The following is a 15,458-nucleotide window of genomic DNA, read 5'->3' as shown; positions in this document are numbered from 1 at the left end:
AAAGATTATTGAGAGCTCTCGGAGTTACTGGGAAAGCTAATGAAATAGGATTAGTAAACATGGAGGGACAAGGTGGGAGCTGAACAGCTAGAATCACAGCCCAAATTCCATGGCCTCAGAGCTGCTTTGGGGGAACACTGCTGCCACCACTGCTGGATAGTGAACAGTGTAGCTGGCCCCACTGGTACTGGATGCCAGACTCTGCCAGTGGCACCTTTGCCACCAGAACAGATTCTCCTCTGGCCTTGCTTCTCTGCACCACCAGCTCCTGATCAGACCTAGGCAGAAACATCTGGCCAAGTCATGGCCCATCCACTAGCTGCAGAGGGAACACAGAAAGGAGTATCTCACTTGTGAGATGGGCTTTGCCTGCTATCACAACTCATACAGTGGGAAATCACTCAGTTTCCACACAGGAACAAAAACAAAACAAAAGGGCTTCCCTGGTGGCGCAGTGGTTGAGAATCTGCCTGCCAGTGCAGACGACACGGGTTCGAGCCCTGGTCTGGGAGGATCCCGCGTGCCATGGAGCGGCTGGGCCCGTGAGCCACAATTACTGAGCCTGCGCGTCTGGAGCCTGTGCTCCGCAACAACAGAGGCCGCGATAGTGAGAGGCCTGCGCACCGCGATGAAGAGTGACCCCCGCTTGCCACAACTAGAGAAAGCCCATGCACAGAAATGAAGACCCAGCACAGCCATAAATAAATAAATAAATAAAACAAAACAAAACAAAACAAAACAAAACAAAAGGCCACATGGCCCATCCCCAATTCAGGACAGTTGTTTTATTAAACTTTCTCCAACTTCCTTAAGTCCTTGAAGCTGTTTCTTCTGATTTCTCACTCAGCAAAACTCTGGAACACAGTTCAATGCAAAATTAAAACCTTAGGAGTCACAGATTTATATACAAAAATGTTCATAACAGCATGATTTAGAATAGCAATAAAAGGAGTCAGCCCGAATTTCCAACAATAAAGGAATAGTTAGATGAATTATGAGATATCCATAGGATTAAATATATGCAGTCATTAAAAATCATGAATTTTCCACAACACACCAAAATATAACAACACTTCAAAAAAACACTTTACAATATTTATATATAAGCTCTCAGATTATATATGTGCATACGTGAACATATTTTATAGTGAAATATAAATGTGTATATGAAGATAATATAACAACATGTTAACAGATTGATGAAATTAGAAGGGTTATTATCTTCTTTTTGCTTTTCCGCACTTTTCACATTGAGCTGGAAAGTTATAAATATTGAAAGAAAAATCTGTTGAGGGCAAACTTCCTGTGCCACCGTTTTTATCCTTTGTCATGTTCTCAGAAGGTACATTTTTTCCCAAACCAATCTCAAACTAAATACTCTGAATTCTTACTCTTTTCTCCTGGTGTTGAAAGAACTCGCTTTTTTTCTATATCATCAGTTCCTCCCTCACCACCAGTTTGTTCCCGCGGTCTTTATGTTCACGTATAGGTCATTCGTTCCATTCTGTAAGCCTTTCCCAGCCCTGCTTAGCTCACCCAGCTCCTATCTGAGCTTTCCCTCCCTCATGCTCATCTTCCCCTCTCCGTATTTTAGCTCAGTGATTCACAGAAGTAGGCATCTCTGGGATTTCCATTACCCTTCTCTTACCCAAGTCTGAAGATTTTGTCTCTGTCGGCTAAGACAAATGACTTTGTGGTTTTCTTATTTTCTAAAATAAGAAGGATGCATTTTTGGGCTTCCCTGGTGGCGCAGTGGTCAAGAATCTGCCTGCCAAAACAGGGGACATGGGTTCGAACCCTGGTCCAGGAAGATCCCACATGCTGCAGAGCAGCTAAGCCCATGCGCCACAACTACTGAGCCTGAGCTCTAGAGCCCATGAGCCACAACCACTGAGCCCGCGTGCCACAGTGACTGAAGCCCGCACACCTAGAACCTGTGCTCTGCAACAAGAGAAGCTACCACAATGAGAAGCCCACGCACTGCAACGAAGCATAGCCCCTGCTCGCCACAACTAGAGAAAGCCCACACGCAGCAACAAAGACCCAACACAGCCTAAATAAATAAATAAATAAAAATTTTAAAAAGAAGAGGGAGGACCTTCAAAATAGCTGAGGAATAAGATGAGGAGATCACCTTCCTCCCCATAAATACATCAAAAATACATCTAAATGTGGAACAAATCCTACAGAACACCTAGTGAATGCTGGCAGAAGACCTCAGACTTCCCAAAAGGCAAGAAAATCCCCACGTACCTGGGTAGGGCTAAAGAAGAAAGACAAAATAGAGACAAAAGAATAGGGATGGGACCTGCACCAGTGGGAGGGAGCTGTGAAGGAGGAAAGGTCTCCACACACTAGGAAGCCCCTTCGCGGGCAGAGACTGCGGGAGGCGGAGCGGGGAGCTTCGGAGCCGCGGAGGACAGCACAGCAACAGGGGTGCGGAGGGCAGAGCGGAGAGATTCCCGCACAGAGGATCGGCGCCGACCGGCACTCACCAGCCCGAGAGGCTTGTGTGCTCGCCCACTGGGATGGGTGAGGGCTGGGAGCTGAGGCTCGGGCTTCAGAGGTCGGATCCCAGGGAGAGAACTGGGGTTGGCTGCGTGAACACAGCCTGAAGGGGGCTAGTACGCCACGGCTAGCTGGGAGGGAGTCCGGGAAAAAGTCTGGAGCTGCCTAAGAGGCAAGAGACCATGTTTCAGGGTGCGAGAGGAGAGGGGATTCAGAGCACCGCCTAAACAAGCTCCAAAGATGGGTGTGAGCCGTGGCTCTCAGCACAGACACCAGAGATGGGCATGAGATGCTAAGGCTGCTGCTGCAGCCACCAGGAATCCTGAGTGCAAGCACAGGTCACTATCCACAACCCCCTGCCCCCCACCCCCGCCAGGAGCCTGTGCAGCCTGCCACTGCCAGGGTCCCATGATTCAGGGGCAACTTCCCCGGGAGGACACATGGCATGCCTCAGGCTGTTGCAACGTCATGCTGACCTCTGCCACCGCAGGCTTGCCCCGCATTCCAATTATAACAACCATACCCCTCCTTCCCCCTGGTGTGAGTGAGCCAGAGCCCCCTAATCAGCTGCTCCTTTAACCCCGTCCTGTTTGGATGGCAACAGATGTCTGAGGGCAACCTACATGCAGAGGTGGGGCCAAAACCAAAGCTGAACCCCAGAAGCTGTGCAAACAAAGAAGAGAAAGGGGAATCTGTCCGTGCAGCCTCAGGAGCAGTGGATTAAATCCCCACAATCAACTTGAGGTACGCTGCATCTGTGGAATACCTGAAGAGACAACAAATCATCCCAAATTGAGGAGGTGGACTTTGGGAGCAACTGTCGACTTGGAGTTTGTTGTCTGCGACTGACTTGTTTCTGACTTTTATGTTTATCTTAGTATAGTTTTTAGTGCTTGTTATCATTGGTTGATTTGTTTATGGGTTTGGTTTCTCTCTTCTTTTTTTTAAAATGTTTTTTACCTTTTTTAATAATTTTTTATCTTTTTATTTTAATTATTTTATTAAAAAAATTTTTTTTCTTTCCTTTCTTCTCCCTTTTCTTCTGAGCCGTGCGGCTGAGAGGGTCTTGGTGCTCCAGCCTGCTGTCAGGCCTGAGCCTCTGAGGTGGGAGAGCTGAGTTCAGGACATTGGACCACCAGAGACTTCCCGGCCCCATGTAATATCAATTGGCAAGAGCTCTCCTAGAGATCTCTGTCTCAACGCTCAGACCCGGCCGCACTCAACGACCAGCAAGCTCCAGTGCTGGACACCCCATGCCAAACAACTAGCAAGACAGGAACACAACCCCACCCATCAGCAGAGAGGCTGCCTAAAATCATACTAAGTTCACAGACACCCCAAAACACATCACCGGACACAGCCCTGCCCACCAGAAAGACAAGATCTAGCCCCACCCAACAGAACACAGACACCAGTCCCCTCCACCCGGAAGCCTACACAAGCCACTGAACCAACCGTATCCATTTGGGGCAGACACCGAAAACAATGGAAACTACAGACCTGCAGCCTGCGAAAAGCAGACCCCAAACACAGTAAGTTAGGCAAAATGGGAAGACAGAGAAATATGTAGAAGATGAAGGAGCAAGGTAAAAACCCACCAGACCAAACAAATGAAGAGGGAATAGGCACTCTACCTGAAAAAGAACTCAGAGTAATGATAGTAAACATATCCAAAATCTTGGAAACAGAATGGAGAAAATACAAGAAATGTTTAACAAGGACCTAGAAGAACTAAAGAGTAAACAATGATGAGCAACACAATAAATGAAATTTAAAAATTCTCTAGAAGGAATCAATAGCAGAATAACTGAAGCAGAAGGACGGATAAGTGACTGGAAGAGAAAATAGTGTAAATAACTACTGCAGAGCAGAATAAAAGAAAAAGGAATGAAAAGAATTGAGGACAGTCTCAGAGACCTCTGAGACAACATTAAACACATCAACATTCGCATTATGGGGGTCCCAGAAGGAGAAGAGAGAGAGAAAGGACCCGAAAAAATATTTGAAGAGATTATAGTCGAAAAGTTCCCTAACATAGGAAAGGAAATAGCCACCCAAGTCCAGGAAGCACAGAGAGTACCATACAGGATACACCCAAGGAGAAACACACCGAGACACATAGTAATCAAATTGGCAAAAATGAAAGGCAAAGAAAAATTATTGAAACAGCAAGAGAAAAGTGACAAATAACATACAAGGGAACTCCCATAAGGTTAACAGCTGATTTCTCTGCAGAAACTCTACAAGCCAGAAGGGAGTGGCATGACATATTTAAAGTGATGAAAGAGAAGAACCTACAACCAAGATTACTCTACCCAGCAAGGATCTCATTCAGATTTGATGGAGAAATCAAAAGCTTTACAGACAAGCAAAAGCTAAGAGAACTCAGCACCACCAAAACAGCTCTACAACAAAGGCTGAAGGAACTTCTCTAAGTGGGAAACATAAGAGAAGAAAAGGACCTACAAAAACAAACCCAAAACAATTAAGAAAATGGTCATAGGAACATACATACTGATAATTACCTTAAACGTGAATGGATTAAATGCTCCAACCAAAAGACACAGGCTCCCTGAAAGGATACAAAAACAAGACCCATATATATGCTGTCTACAAGAGACCTACTTCAGACCTAGGGACACATACAGACTGAAAGTGAGGGGATGGAAAAAGATATTCCATGCAAATGGAAATCAAAGAAAGCTGGAGTAGCAATACTCATATCAGATAAAATAGACTTTAAAATAAAGAATGTTACAAGAGACAAAGGACACTACATAATGATCAAGGGATCAATCCAAGAAGAAGATATAACAATTGTAAATATTTATGCACCCAACATACGAGCACCTCAATACATAAGGCAAATGCTAACAGCCATAAAAGGGGAAATCGACCGTAACACAATCATAGTATGGGACTTTAACACCCCACTTTCACCAATGGACAGATCACCCAAAATGAAAATAAGTAAGGAATACGAGCTTTAAATGACACATTAAACAAGTTATACTTAATTGATATTTATAGGACATTCTATCCAAAAACAACCTAATACGCTTTCTTCTCAAGTGCTCCTGAAACATTCTCCAGGATAGATCACAATCAAGCCTTGGTAAATTTAAGAAAATTTAAATCATATCAAGTATCTTTTCCAACCACAATGCTATGAGACTAGATATCAATTACAGGAAAAAAAACTGTAAAAACTACAAACACATGGAGGCTAAACAATACACTACTAAATAACCAAGAGATCACTGAAGAAATCAAAGAAGAAATAAAAAAAAAAATACCTAGAAACAAATGACAATGAAAACACAATGACCCAAAACCTATGGGATGCAGCAAAAGCAGTTTTAAGAGGCAAGTTTATAGCAGTAGAGTCCTACCTCAAGAAACAAGAAAAATCTCAAACAACCTAACCTTACACCTAAAGAAGTTAGAGAAAGAAGAACAAAATAACGCCAAAGTTAGCAGAAGGAAAGAAATCATAAAGATCAGATCAGAAATAAAAGAAAAAGAAATGAAGGAAACAATAGCAAAGATCAATAAAACTAAAAGCTGGTTCTTTGAGAAGATAAACAAAATTGATAAACCACTAGCCAGACTCGTCAAGAAAAAAGGGAGAAGACTCAAATCAACAGAATTAGCAATGAAAAAGGAGAAGTAACAGCTGACCCTGCAGAAATACAGCGAATCATGACGGAGTACTACAAGCCACTATATGCCAATAAAATGGACACCCTGGAAGAAATGGACAAATCCTTAGAAAAGCACAACTTTCGAAGCCTGAACCAGGGAGAAATAGAAAATATAAAGAGACCAATCACAAGCACTGAAATTGAAACTGAGATTAAAAATCTTCCAGCAAACAAAAGCCCAGGACCAGATGGCTTCACAGGTGAATTCTGTGAAACATTTAGAGAAGAGCTAACACCTATCCTTCTCAAACGCTTCAAAAATATAGCAGAGGGAGGAACACTCCCAAACTCATTCTATGAGACCACCATCTCCCTGATACCAAAACCAAAGATGTCACAAAGAAAGAAAACTACAGGCCAATATCACTGATGAACATAGATGCAAAAATCCTCAACAAAATACTAGCAAACAGAATCCAACAGCACATTAAAAGGATCATACACCATGATCAAGTGGGGTTTATCCCAGGAATGCAGGGATTCTTCAATATACGCAAATCAATCAATGTGATACACCATATTAACAAATTGAAGGATAAAAACCATATAATCATCTCAATAGATGCAGAAAGAGCTTTCAATAAAATTCAACACCCATTTATGATAAAAACTCTCCAGAAAGTAGGCATAGAGGGAACTTACCCCAACATAATAAAGGCTATATATGACAAATCCACAGCCAATATCGTTCTCAATGGTGAAAAACTGAAACCATTTCATCTAAGATCAGCAACAAGACACAGTTGCCCACTCTCACAGCTGTTATCCAACATAGTTTTGGAAGTTTTAGCCACAGCAGCTAGAGAAGAATCCTAAAGATGCTACCAGAAGACTACTAGGGCTAATCAATGAATTTGGTACAGTTGCAGGATACAAAACTAATGCACAGAAATCTCTTGCATTCCTATACACTATTGATGAAGAATCTGAAAGAGAAATTAAGGAAACACTCTCATTTACCACTGCAACAAAAAGAATAAAATACCTAGGAATAAACCTACCTAAGGAGACAGAAGACCTGTATGCAGAAAATTATAAGACACTGATGAAAGAAATTAAAGATGATACAAACAGATGGAGAGATACACCATGTTCTTGGATTGGAAGAATCAACATTGTGAAAATGACTCTACTACCCAAAGCAATCTACAGATTCAGTGCAATCCCTATCAAACTACCAATGGCATTTTTCACAGAACTAGAACAAAAAATTTCACAATTTGTATGGAAACACAAAAGGCCCCAAATAGCCAAAGCAATCTTGAGAAAGAAAAATGGGGCTGGAGGAATCAGGCTTCCTGACTTCAGATTGTACTACAGTAATCAAGACAGTATGGTACTGGCACAAAAACAGAAATATAGATTAATGGAGCAGGATAGAAAGCCCAGAGGTAAATGCACGCACATACGGTCACCTTATTTTTGATAAAGGAGGCAAGAATATACACTGGAGACAAGACAACATCTTCAATAAGTGGTGCTGGGAAAACTGGACAGCTACATGTAAAGGAATGAAATTAGAACCCTCCTTAACACCATACACAGAAATAAACTCAAAATGGATTAAAGACCTAAATGTAAGGCCAGGCACTATCAAACTCTTAGAGGAAAACATAGGAAGAACACTCTTTGTCATAAATCACAGCAAGATCCTTTTTGACTCATCTCATAGAGAAATGGAAATAAAAACAAAAATAAACAAATAGGACCTAATGAAACTTAAAAGCTTTTGCAGAGCAAAGGAAACCATAAACAAGATGAAAAGACAAGCCCCAGAATGGGGGAAAATATTTGCAAATGAAGCAACTGACAAAGGATTAATCTCCAAAATTTATAAGCAGCTCCTGCAGCTCAATAACAAAAAACCAAACAACCCAATCCAAAAATGGGCAGAAGACCTAAATAGACATTTCTCCAAAGGAGATATACAGACTGCCAACAAACACATGAAAGAATGCTCAACATCACTAATCATTAGAGAAATGCAAATCAAAACTACAATGAGATATCATCTCACACTGGTCAGAATGGCCATCATCAAAAAATCTACAAACAATAAATGCTGGAGAGGGTGTGGAGAAAAGGGAATCCTCTTGCACGGCTGGTGGGAATGTGAATTGTTACAGCCACTATGGAGAACAGTATGGAGGTTCCTTAAAAAACTAAAAATAGAACTACCATATGACCCAGCAATCCCACTACTGGGCATATACTCTGAGAAAAGCATGTTTCAAAAAGAGTCATATACCACAGTGTTTATTGCAGCACTATTTACAATAGCCAGGACATGGAAGCAACCTAGGTGTCCATCATCGGATGAATGGATAAAGAAGATGTGGCACATATATACAATGGAATATTACTCAGCCATAAAGGGAAACAAAATTGAGTTATTTGTAGTGAGGTGGATGGACCTAGAGTCTGTCATACAGAGTGAAGTCAGAAAGAGAAAAACAAATACCGTATGCTAACACATACGCATGGAATCTTAAAAAAAAAAAAAAAAGGTTCTGATGAACCTAGGGACAGGACAGGAATAAAGATGCAGACGTTGAGAATGGACTTGAGGACACGGGATGGGGGAAGGGTAAGCTAGGACGAAGTGAGCGAGCAGCATTGACATATATACACTACCAAATGTAAAGTAGATAGCTAGTGGGAAGCAGCTACAGAGCAGAGGGAGATCAGCTCCGTGCTTTGTGACCACCTAAAGGGGTGGGCTAGGGAGGGTGGGAGGGAGATGCAAAAGGGATGGGATATGGGGATATATGTATACGTATAGCTGTTTCACTTTGTTACACAGCAGAAACTAACACAACATTGTAAAGCAATTGCACTCCAATAAAGATGTTAAAAAATAATAAAGGGTATCAGTAAAATACAAAGAAAAAAAGAGAAGGATGTATTATTAAGCATCTTACTTGTAAGACTTCTTTATTTTTATTTCTTTATTTTTATTTCTTTATTTTTTTTTGCGGTACGCGGGCTTCTCACTGTTGTGGGCTCTCCCGTTGCGGAGCACAGGCTCCGGACGCGCAGGCTCAGCGGCCATGGCTCACGGGCCCAGCTGCTCCGCGGCATGTGGGATCTTCCCGGACCGGGGCACGAACCCGTGTCCCCTGCATCGGCAGGCGGAGTCTCAACCACTCCACCACCAGGGAAGCCCCTGGAAGGCTTCTTTATAAGCCTTACAGCCGAGCTCTTCTTCCTGTGATTCCTGACTAGTTCTACATCTCAGTGGTTACTGCCTTCCTCATCTCCCCTTTTACCTGTCTACATAATGGAACCAGTATCCTATATATGGAAGTGTTGGTTTTGACAGAACCTGTGACCTCCATAGAGACTGTCTTCCCAAGCCAGCTCAACTTTGACAGTGGGCTCTAGTTCTCCAGCTTCTTGCATGGCCCTGGAAGCTCAGTAAAACCTTGCCTGCAGCTGGGTTCCTCAGTTTGTTAGCTCTCTCCAGCCTCCTCCTCCACCAGCCAGAGGCTGGTGTCCAAAAGTCTGGTTTTCAGGCCAGTGTCTCAGAGTTGGACTTTGCTTTTCTGTCCAGTCTCTTTAGATTACAGACTAGTTGGACTCTCCATCTGGCTTTCAATCTCACCTTCATATGCTTGGATCACCCTCAACTTTATGGTCTCTGACTTTCAGACCAACCCAGGACCTCAAAGGTCTTGGCCCGTATTCTGTGGATGGGGTTCCTACTAGGCTAAGAATTAAGTTCAGACTACCCTAGTTAAATTTGTCTTTTCGTGCATGCCGATGTCATGTCTCAGCCAACAGGACTTGACCTGTGGTGACCCAAGTCTACAGAACAACAATCCTCTTGTAACTCTCCTTGATCCTTGATCTGGCTCATCTATCCTCATGACTTCATGTTTATTTTAGCCCTGACCTCTTGCAGTTTTCTAGACCCATAATTTATATTATCTTTAGTACATCTTGGATTTCCTGCTCTCAGAGAAGTTTACTGATTTGTTAATTCATCCAACAGGCACGTATGAACACCTACCGGTTGGCACTGCAGACAGTCGGAGCTTAGTCAGGGAGTTAGACAAAATAAAGGGCTGTGTCAGGATGCTTTTTATTGCTAATGACAGAAGTCCTGATTCAAACTGGCTTAAGCAAAAATGGAATATATTCCCTCACATACCGGGCAAGTCTAGGGGTAGATCTGGTTTCCTTCAGGCACAGCTGGATTCATGGATCTTAAATGCTATCTTTGGGACCTGGCCTGTCTTCATCTCTCAGCTCTGCTCTCTTCTGCTTTGTGATGGCTTCATTCTCAAGCCCTCCATATGGTGGCAAGATAGATGTTACCATTGCCAGGTCCACATTCTCCTAGGTGCCAGTACAACAGAAAAGGTACGGCTCTCTCAGTAGCCCCAACAAATGTCCCACTACGTCTTGTGGTTTCTCACTGGGTTATATGCTCTTCCCTGAACGGATGACTTTGTCCAGGGAAATTCAATGATCTAACTGGTCAGACTGGAGTCATATGTCCTCTCCTTATAGTTGAGCGTGGAGTCAACTCTATTCAAACATTTAAGTTGAGAGCAAGGGATACAGTGGTTCCCCTGAGGAAAAGGCGATGGATCTGAGATAGTAAAAAAGTTTGAAGTTGTCAGTCACAGCCATTATGTTCATGATAAATGTGTATGATAGAGCTACAAACAGGGTCAAGTCTGGCAAAGTGAACGTTTGACTTCATATATGATAGGCAAAGGATTCCTTCCTCCCTTATCCTTCAATCCTTTTCCTTCCTTCCTTTCAGCAGAATTTAGTGAGTGCTTATTTTGTTCCAGGTTCAAAACATAGATTGTCCTAGAAATTGACCCTGCTTATAAGGAGCTTACAAAGTAGTGAGGTAGAGAGTTAGTAAGAGCAGTGCACCCACGTTTACTGAGAACTTGTGTTTTAAGAAATAGAAATATGTGTTTTTTATAAAATTAAAAAGACAACTTCAACCATTATATTGTTAAAAGTCTTTACCCAGGCTATCTCAGTAAATTCTAGTTTGTTTAGTGCTTGGAATAAGTCTCTTTGGTATGCTCCATGAAATAATAGAAACCCCATAATCCCCAATTTTTAAATTTTTGCCCAGGCTACTGTAAAACTCAGAGTTAAAACCTGTGGTTAATTAAAAGAAGCTTTCCTTTGCCTAAGTTTTCCTTAAGATTTTTTTTTTTATGTATACTTGGTTTAGGGTTTTATGATTTTATTGTTTCTGGGACTTTTGTAGTAAGGTACCTCAAAATAGAGATACAACAGAGATAAACAAAATACCTTTAATTTCCACTTTTACCTTTTGCCTCTGATCTATGACAGGTTATTAAAGCTTCTCCCACCAGTGCCCAGTCACTTCCCCTCCTGTATCCAGACATCTCTATTAATGTATTCACAACTTGTGTATAGCGGGCCGACCAGACACTGAAAGGAACACATGTGGATATGTACATTTTTTTTAAAGGCAACAAACATGAAAATATTTTTGTGGCATTCAATATCCAACGTGCAACCTTTATATTATCTTTTAGCTGTAGGTTTTATTTTGTTCTGTACTATGGGGAAAAAAATTGAGAAAAGCAACACAGATAATCCAAGGATTAGGGAATACATGAACACAGTGGTTCTCACCTGGATAGTTGGCAATGCCTGGAGATGTTCTTGATCTTATTGGCTACTGGAATCTTGTGGGTAGAGGCCAGGGATGCTGCTAAACATTCTACGATGCACAGGACTGGCCCCACAATGAAAAATAATCCGGTCCAAAATGTCAATAGTGCCGTTATTAGAGAAACCTTGCATTAATAGGATTTTTAGAATTCTAAATCCTGAAAGGATTCAGAACAATCTTGTAACTTTGGCTTCAGACAAAACTAGAAACAAATGAGACTCAAAGAATTATCAAATCCTGGAGCTAACAGGAAAGGTCATCTAGTCTGGACTAGATGTGTGATCAGTCAGCTGGCCCAATCTCTCTGTGCCTCAGATTCCTATTCTGCAAAAAGGGATATGAAAGCTTGCCTCAAATGATTGCTGTGAGGATTAACTAAAAGAATAGATGTGAAATGTTCAGTACAGTACCTGACCATGATGTGTTGTTAATAAATAGTGGTAGTGAGAGCTGAGGTGGTAATTACGATTACCGTCGTCCAAGGTCACAGAGCTAGTACACAGGTTGTTTAACCCCGTTCTCCTGACTCCCTGTCCCATTTTGTTTCTTTTATGCTCCATTGAGGGTCTATGAAGAAAGGTTATAGGGGCAACTCAGTGGGGATTAAAGAGCGCTGGCCTGGAGAACAGCTTAGTAGCTGGTACTTCTGGAGAAAGTCTGAACAAAAGTTCTTCATAAAAGACAGGCAGGGGATTTAACTCGTAGGTGGGAGCTAAGGGAGACTAAAAAGGATTGGTTCCTACATGAAACAGGCTACTCTCTCGGATTCCAAAGCTCTGTGAATGGTGTTCCAGGTGGTCCTGCCTCCAGGAAGGGCGGGGCTTAGTTCATATGACCTTTACCAAACCGTTATATCCCTCACCTTGTCTCACAGCCCCAACAGACATCTGTTGGGGAAGGTCCCTGCAATGCTGGGATGGTTAGACAATATTTCTGGGGACCCTTTCATCTCTAAGATTCTCTGATGTCTGATAAGTTTTGTGGGCCTTGTACTGGAGCGATCATGTGACATTGTAGGTAATACCCAGTAGGCGTGTGTAGACAACCACAGATCTCCTGTTTTAAGATTTGTGGAGTAAAAAATGCTTTATTAGATTGTACTAATTCAGTCACCACGAGCATATGATTGAGATGTTGTGCCAAATGCTTTTTCTCCTCTGAAAATAATAGTAAATTATCTTACCAACAATTCTGTGTAATAGCTTTCCTCTCATTTTCTTAAAAAACTTATAAAAATTCTTTGCAGTTACTCTATGAGTTAAATTTTTATTTCTCTTATTAGGTTCACCAACTAAATTGTTTTTAATCAGTGGCTTTCTATAAAAATTAGCAGAAGTCAAAAGCATTAAAACTCTCGGGATCACAAGTGTGGATTAAATTCTCTTGAGGGAAAATCTCATTTGTTTAGTATCCTTCTCTCGAATATCCCATGTGTTGGATTGAACTTCTACAGTGATTCTACCTCCAACCAAAATATTCTACATAATTAGTCATTTAAAGACATTTTTCTCCTATATCTTAGCATGTCAGTCCTCCAACTATTAATTAGATTACTTTAAAAAATCAACACGAACAAGTCAGTATATGAGAAAACAGTGAATCACAACTGATTTTATCTGTTTTCCATATGTTTGTGTGACATTCAAGATCCACAAAGCAGTCGGACAAGAGCAACACGCACCCATACCATGGGTGCTGGCTGAGCACCAGGCACTGTGTGCACACGTCCTGTAGCACAGGGCAGGCCACCCAGGTGCAGAGAAGTGGACTGATTTGTCCCAACTCACACAGTTGGTAAGCAGGAGAGCCGACAACACAGCCCCACCTGGCTTCTAACTGCACGAGTTTGCTACAGACCGGATCTTAACAAGGAATCGCTCAAGACTTAGCATAATAAAAAAATCCTCTCTAATATTGGACTGTTTTTCATTTAAAATTAGAGCAGTATTCTGTGTTTTTATTTGACCTTCAACTTTTTTTTTTTTTCAAGGTGTTATGTAACGGACCAGGAACATGTGTTCCTATCTGTATATCTGCCCTTCTCCTTGGGATACTAGGAATAAAGAAAGTGATCATTGTCTACGTTGAAAGCATCTGCCGAGTGGAACATTTATCCCTGTCCGGAAAGATTCTGTTTCACCTCTCCGATTACTTCATTGTTCAGTGGCCGACTCTTAAGGAGAAATATCCCAAATCTGTCTACCTCGGGCGAATTGTTTGATGAATGACAACTTACTTCTTTAGAATTTTGCAGTCAACAATATTTACTATAAATGGGGAACAAAAAACTACATGTTTATTGTAAAAGCTTTGAGGATCCTGAGAATTATTGGTGGTCAAGAGTAAAGAAATGTGTAAGTAACCCAGTGAGGAAACTGAGGTTGCTTTTATAAAACAAACATTAATAAACCATTAAGTGTTTATGCCTCTGTGCTCCAAATTTCCGTTCTATATAAAGGTGTTTATCACTACCTGCAAGTAATCTTCTGACTTGTTTTACTAATATTTTACTAATATTTTCTAGAACTAAATATAGAATTTGTATGATTAGCCACATTTCCTGTTCTATAGCTTTTTTTTTTTTTTTTTTTTACAGTATTCTGCATTATAGAAAGAAAAAGAAAAATATATCTTAGTTTTTGTTCAGACACAACAGGCTTTATTTCCTGTATGGAAACAGAGAGGTCCCTAGTGAATCCTTTCAGCATAAAGGAAGCAGTTATATTAAATTGGCTTCATGACAATTTGCACTCCACAGGCTTCCAGAACTGAGCGCATAAACCAGTATCTGTTTTTATTCTTTGGTTTTGCTTTGTGAGTAGCTGGCCTCACTCCAGGATATCTTTTAAAATCTTTTGTTTGTTAAAATAAATGAAAAGGTGACTACTGTCATACGAGTAAAAACATGGTTCTGTTTATCAGGGCTGAACTCTCAAAACATTTTTTTTAATGTTACAGTAAATTCACGATTTTGTGGCTATAGCTATCTCTGGAATTTTAAGATGTGTAGGCTCAGGAGAGTATATATTTACTTAACATTTACTTAAGTGCTTGTTGTATGCCAGGTGTTCTTCTAAGCACTTTTCAAATATTAACTCATTTAACTCTAATAACAACTCAATGAGGTAGGGACTGTAATTACCCCCATTTTACAGATGACTTTCCAAGCTCATATGACTAGTAAGTGCCAAATCGAGAATTCGAGCCCAAGCTTAAGAGCAGAGCCAGTATCATGGGCGTGTGGCCTCTGCGACCACATAGGGACCCATAGTTAGGAGGGCCCGGCACTTGGTTTAATACTCTGCTGTCTCTCTCTTGAATTCCTTAGCATATTTTGAACAAGAGGCTCACATTGTATTTTGCACTGGACCTTGCCGATTATTTAGCTGGCCCCGCTTGAGAATCTGCTCCTAAAGAGCCATGTCAACTACAGCAGAAGTACAACACCTAATGCAGGGCCTGGCCCAGCAGCTCTGCAATAAACAGGAATTCCATTCCCCTCCCTGCTATTTTAACAAGGCAACAAACAATGAGAAGACCTCTTGTGATGTTTAAGTTGTTTTTTTTTT

At 41.4% G+C, this 15,458-nt stretch overlaps 1 protein-coding gene across 2 annotated transcripts in view; it reads left to right on the top strand.

Annotated features, from left to right (window-relative positions):
- ALG14 (ALG14 UDP-N-acetylglucosaminyltransferase subunit) overlaps positions 1-14,307 on the top strand; it is a 105,238-nt gene extending 90,931 nt beyond the window's left edge. The window contains exon 3 of one of the 2 annotated variants that reach the window (XM_007468120.1): positions 13,880-14,307. In XM_007468120.1, coding sequence (XP_007468182.1) covers positions 13,880-14,110 — 231 coding nt within the window. In that variant the 3' untranslated portion in view covers positions 14,111-14,307. The remainder of the gene's footprint in view (positions 1-13,879) is intronic. The other variant, XM_007468119.1, reaches the window with a different exon arrangement.
- Positions 14,308-15,458: the final 1,151 nt, after the last annotated feature.

The sequence above is a fragment of the Lipotes vexillifer genome, unplaced genomic scaffold, assembly GCF_000442215.2.
Source record: "Lipotes vexillifer unplaced genomic scaffold, Lipotes_vexillifer_v1.1 scaffold905, whole genome shotgun sequence".
Taxonomy (NCBI): domain Eukaryota; kingdom Metazoa; phylum Chordata; class Mammalia; order Artiodactyla; family Lipotidae; genus Lipotes; species Lipotes vexillifer.
This window is presented reverse-complemented; position numbering and strand designations above follow the sequence as displayed.